Here is a 6,303-nt window from a genome sequence, read left to right as displayed (position 1 = left end):
AAAAAATCAGGAAACCCTTTCGCCTTGGGGTTCCACCCCCCCGGGGGCAATATTTAAAAACCAGGGCCCCCCCGAACCCTTATAGAAACCTTCAACAGGACCCCGAACCCGGTGGGGACCCACCTTTCTCTCCGCCGACCTGTAAACCCTGGCCGAACCGTGACCACCCCGGCCCCAAACAACACACCGTAAAAAAATTTACAGCGGGATTTCACCAAAAGGGCGACACAAAGGCCCTCCCCCTCCGCCCCCCCCCCCACGGGAGACCTCGCCGGGGCGTCGAGCCGCAGGCCGCGAGGGACAACCCGCGGGAGAGCGCGAGGGGGGAGGCGGTTGGCCAGGGGGTGCGGAGGCCGCCGCCCCCCCCGCCCCCCGGGCCCGCACCTGGCTCCAGGTGATGAACTCGTTGGTGTGGGTCTCCTCCACGAGCGTCCACAGCTTGCTGAGGAAGGCGGGCACGTTCGAACTCTGCTTCATTGTTAGCGAGGCGCAGGGATTCCACATTCGACACCCGAACGCGGCAGTGGCGTCGGCGGCGACGGCAGCTGCTCCCCGAGAACGCCCACGACGCAGGCGCAGCAGCTCCCGGGCCCCGCCCCCCAGCCTCGCCGGGCGCGCAGCGAGGAGGAGAGGCCCCACGGCCGCCCGTGATGGACAGGGCTCCACGCTCCGCCCGTGCGCCCTGGTCCCGCGCCGGGCTCCGTCCCAGCCAATCCCGAGCGCCCGCTACGCGAAGGAGACTAGCGATTGGATACTAGGGAAGTGGAGGGGGTGGGAGCAGGAGGGGGGCGCTGCCTTCTCATTCGCCTTTTATACCAGAGTCCTCACGGTAGCGGACCTTTGGCTGAGGGACCTTGTTTGGCTGTTTCACGTGGGAGCAGCTTTGGGTTCCTGGGCCGTGGCTCCGCGGCTTCAGAAAGTGCTCACGGCCGGCGTTTGGCAGGCAGGTGTGTTTGCGCCAGTTAGCAGGGAAGTGTATAGTAATTCAGATGGGAGAGGGGTGCGGCTTTCAAGCACGATGTGTTAGGCCCTAAATTGAAACTATCTTAAAAATAATAAACCTAAAATAATAATAATAAACCGTGTTCTTAAGCTTTTTTGTTGTTTGCTTTTTATTTTGTTTTTAAAAATCTTTATTGTTGAGAGTATTACAGATGTCCTCTTTTCCCCACCATTGTCCCCCTCCACCTGGTTCTTGCCCCGCCCCAGGCCTTCTCCACCTTATGGTCTGTGTCCATAGGTAATGCGTGTGTGCATATAAATTCTTTGGTTAATCTTTTCCCGCCCCTTGCCCTCTGAGATTCGTCAGCCTGTTCCATGTTTCCATGCGTCTGGTTCTATTTTATTCATCAGTTTATTTTGTTTATTAGGTGCCTTGTTCGTTTAGTTTGATTTTGGGGTACAATTGGTGATAGATATGTATTTATTGTCATTTTTAGTCATATTTTTTATTTCTTCTTCTTCTTCTTCTTCTTCTTCTTCTTCTTCTTCTTCTTCTTCTTCTTCAATAATGCCTTTCAACATTTCTTACAATACTGGTTTGGTGGTGATTAACTCCTTTAGCTTTTTCTTGTCTGGGAAGCTCTTTATCTGATCTTTAATTCCAAATGATAGCTTTGCTGGGTGGGTAAAGTAATCTTGGTTGTAGGTCCTTGCTATTCATCACTTTGAATATTTTTTGCCACTTGCTTCTGGCCTGCAAAGTTTCTGTTGAGAAATCAGCTGACCATTGAATGGGCATTCCCTGCTTTCCTCTTGTTGCTTTTAAGATTCAAAATGGGCCCTTTAAAATATGTTTATCAAAAAGAGGAATTTAAATAGCTCACTAAATTCCTAAGGATGTACTTACTAATGTGACCCAGAATCTGTAATAGGCACCCTACATTTAATTCACTATATGTTCTACATAAGAAACAGTCTTCCTTACACTATTTTAACCAACTAAAATAATTGTTGCCACATGTATTTTGCAGGTATATTTTTATTTGCTGGAGATAGTTTAGTTATAGTTGGGGAAAAATGGACAAGGAGTCAGCATATCTGACTTTAGACCCAGATTCAAGGACACTTTAGTAGTGGATATTAAATTGCATTGATACCTTGTAATTTAGAGTAATCCCTTAATCTGTTGGTGCCATTCTTCCTCACTTACTCATTGAGAATAAGAATATCTCTATTTTAACCCATGTAAAGTATTAATAACATAGTAGGTTTGAAAATGCTTTTTTTTAAAAAATGAGCTAATAACACTTTATACAACATTTAACATAGGACTTTTTACTTCCAGCTGCTGCCGCCAGGCACCTGGGACCCGGGCTGCTTTGTTTTGGCTGCCACCGACAGGCACTCAGTTTCCCATGGTTCCTCGTTCGCCATGCTACCATCAGAGCCTGCGGGCCAAGGTGGTCAACGCACCTCATAGCAACTGGTCAAACGGTCGTTCTGGTAGTTATGGTCGCTGGTCTTTTATTATATAGGATATGAGTGAAAATACCTGCTATTCTCAACTTCACAGTGTTTTTGAGGATCAGATCAATTGCTTCTTCCTCCAGTCCACCCTCACAATCTTTACAGCTATCTTTCTAAAACACAAATCTGAAAAGTTTACTGCCTAATTTAAAGCCATCCAGTGACATCCCATAATTTTCAGAACAAATCCAAAGCCCTTAAGATAGCATAAAAGACCTTCTGTGATCTTATGCCGCCTACCATTCCAGTCATTGTCTACCTCTCCTCACAACACATTTCCTTTAGCCACACCCAACTGCATGTATTTACCTTATTAGCCATGTTCTTTCACACCTCTACATATTTCTGCAAGCTGTTGCCTCTGCTTGGAGAGCCCTTCTTCTCCATTTTCCTATAAGTTCCTCCTTAACCTTCAAGGTCAAGTACACTTCCATACAGACATCACATTTTTTGTGAGGCCTTCTTTGGAGACCTCTATTATAGCCCTTATTAAATCTTATTGTAATTATTCATTTGCACATATTTTTTTATATTAGGCTATGAAAATCCAGCATAAAGACAGTGTCATGTTTACATTCATTCTCATCTACAATGGCTATCACAGTGCTTGGTACACATTAGACTCTCAATAAATACTTGTCAAATTAATCAATGAATGCATTAACCTGAGCACTAATCATTCATTTAACTTTCAGGACCCTCAAATTTGATTAGTTGTTTCTCCCAGATGCTCCCATAGCATGTGGAACTTGACCTTTATGGTATTCACCGCACTGCTAATGCTCATTTACTTCTCAGAATCCCTCGTTAGCCTGACAGATTGTGCTTGCATCATTCACTCTTGTATACTTGGCAGTAAACACATTGTTAATAATATAGGAACTGCTTGAGAAATATTTGTTGAAGGAATAATTTTAGTTTTTGAAACCCTTTGGATAAAATGTCCTCTGCCTAGTAAGGAAACTCCTTACAATTAAATCTCAGTCCATATGAACTCTTCAGTTAATAAGAGAAGACAGTGAAGACAAGGAGAACGTAAGGATAGCTTAACAAAGAGGCATATGATTGAGGAGCTATTAGTGGAGCAAATATGAGAATCCTGACATTAGTGCCAGATATTAATGGAATGTCATAGAGTGCCAGGCTTGAGGTCATTTGTCTTTGAAATAAACAACTCTTTGGTGACAATGGCAAAATGCTTGAACACCCTATAGCAGTGATGGCGAACCTATGACATGCGTGTCAGAGGTGACAGGCGAACTCATTTTTTTGGATGGTTTTTCTTTGTTAAATGGCATTTAAATATATAAAATAAATATCAAAAATATAAGTCTTTGTTTTACTATGATTGCAAATATCAAAAAATTTCTATATGTGACACAGCACCAGAGTTAAGTTAGGGTTTTTCAAAATGCTGACACGCCGAGCTCAAAAGGTTCGCCATCACTGCCCTATAGTATGCTTTTGAGTAAGTTGAGAGCTAGAAGGCTGTTAAGGTTAATTTCTTAAAATTTTCAAGAAATAATTTTCTTTCGGGTGCAAAAGTCACTGTCTGGAGGAATTTTTAAAGTTAGGTTATGGGTTAGTACCACTTGCACTAGACTTGCCCTGGGACCGCTTCACAGAAAATTCCATTGTATGCCAAATTCTCTTGAATCCAACCACTCACCCATTAAGGGTGACGAAGAAGTCCAGGCTTGTGCAGGACATTTCTGTGTTGGTACTGAAAGTACTGCCTCAGTACTACCTCAGCCTGGGCGAACCAGGGTGATTGATCCCCAAACTCCAGTCTCTTCTGATTATTGATGCTGGACAGGAAGCAGGGACTCATTAAGCTAAGATGGTAACATGTATAGCAACTAGTGCACCTGAGGGATCTACAACTTTAGTGCAGCTCTTAGCCTATCTGAAAGAGAAGTGGAGGTACTCTTTCACAGGCACCCTTACAGCCAGCTGATAAATGAAGGAATCTATGTACCCCACAAATCAAGATCTTAGTGGAGGCCCAAGCCCATGCAGAGAGATGTTGATAAGAAAGAAAATTCAAGGCCAGAAAAGTTAAAAGGACTGGAAGCATTAGAAAAATGTTCGTTAGCGGCGTGGCCTACGATATAAGCCTTCTGTTATTTCCACTAAAATAGTATCATGCTAGGGCGCCATTCCCTGGGACTGGTCTTGCCCCAAAGGAAGGTGGTGGCCCAAACAGATGGTGTTTGGACGTCATCTTTCTCTGTAGTGGGGTTAAAGGATTATTTTATTCAAATCATTTAATGGTGAAGATCGGAGGGCCCTCAAAGATGAAATGAACTGGTCATATGGCTTAAGTGCAGAAGCCTACTCATACCTTCAATATAAAATTAAACCGGAGAAATTGGCTTCATTGAAGAGGTAGCCACTGTCACAGATGTGTGCTGTGGTCTGAGAGGTGAGAGGTGACAATGACTGGAACAATTCTGACTTCTTTAAGTTTTAGCCAAGTACTATGAGCAGCATTTAGGGACTAACTGGAAAGGGAGGTGTCCTTTCTACTCTGTGTGCTCCAAGGGCAGTTCTGTACAGCAGAGGTCAAGTAGAGGCATCTTAGGACAGAACGGATGACTTCTGACCTTTCAGAGAAAAGTCTGGCATTATTTGAATTAAGGAACTGCAAGAATACCTGAAAGAACCGCAAAATCCCTTACATATGGTGATTGACATATTTGCTATAACTTTTATTGATTTTTTAATTTTTATTTATTTTATTTTATTTTTAATATATTTTATTGATTTTTTACAGAGAGGAAGGGAGAGGGATAGAGAGGTAGAAACATCGATGAGAGAGAAACATCAATCAGCTGCCTCCTGCACACCCCCGACTGGGGATGTGCCCGCAACCAAGGTACATGCCCTTGACCAGAATCGAACTTGGGACCCTTCTGTCCTCAGGCCGACGCTCTATCCACTGAGCCAAAACCAGTTAGGGCTATTTTTTTTATTTTTTAGAGAGAGAGTGGAATAGAGAGAGAGAAGCTGCCTCCTGCATGCCCCCTACTGGGGATAGAGCCCTGGGCATGTGCCCTGGTTGGGAATCAAACGGGTTACCTCTTGTTTCATAGGTTGACTCTCAACCACTGGGCTACACCAACCTGACTATAATTTACTTTTAAATACAGCTATTTAAACAGAGGTAGGTAGTGCGATAGTTCATTGTAATTTATACCCTAGGGACAGTTAGTTAACATTTGAAATACCCTAATTAGGAATGCTTCCTCCAGGAGTGGTTAGTCAGCATTTGAAAAATGAATCAAAAGCCCGCTCTAGGAAGGCTTTATCTTAGAAGTTTTATGAGGATAACAGAAATGGAAAGAATGGTGTGTTTTTTTTGGTGAAATGAATGAAGTTCACGATAATGCGTATTGACTAGAAACAGTGTTTTGGAGCTCCCACGCTTCACTACAGTACCTTCCAAACGCCTGAGCCTAGTAGCCTATGCTTTTCTTTAGGTATTCTAACTTAGGTTCTCATAGGTCCTTTGTTCAAAGTGCTTTTCAGGCCAGTCCAGAAGGTTTGGGTAGCCTGGGTCAAAAGTAAAAAATGGAGGCCCACATATAGTACATATTTTAGAACGCTTGAGGATCACAAATCAGGTTAACAAGCTGTTAAATAAAATATGTTCTATTTTCCTACCTGGACAAATATATATTCATAATAACAAATTTGAAAGATATGTATAAAGTTATAGTTTTTATAAGACACTAAATTGGCAAAAAATCCATACATATCAAATTTAATTATTGTCTGGTGATTGGGAATTTGTGTTTTAGATGACTAATAAAATAGAGACACAATATAATT

At 43.0% G+C, this 6,303-nt stretch overlaps 1 protein-coding gene across 1 annotated transcript in view; it reads right to left on the bottom strand.

Moving 5' to 3' along the window:
• The window catches only part of HSF2 (heat shock transcription factor 2), a 35,103-nt gene extending 34,526 nt beyond the window's left edge, over positions 1–577 (bottom strand). The window contains 1 exon segment of the mRNA XM_006089222.3: positions 385–577. Coding sequence (XP_006089284.3) covers positions 385–504 — 120 coding nt within the window. The 5' untranslated portion in view covers positions 505–577.
• Between the last annotated feature and the right edge of the window lie 5,726 nt (positions 578–6,303).

This window comes from Myotis lucifugus, unplaced genomic scaffold (genome assembly GCF_000147115.1).
Source record: "Myotis lucifugus unplaced genomic scaffold, Myoluc2.0 scaffold_57, whole genome shotgun sequence".
In the NCBI taxonomy this organism is placed as follows: domain Eukaryota; kingdom Metazoa; phylum Chordata; class Mammalia; order Chiroptera; family Vespertilionidae; genus Myotis; species Myotis lucifugus.
The sequence above is the reverse complement of the archived record's forward strand: the minus strand, read 5'-3'. Positions and strand labels throughout refer to the sequence as shown.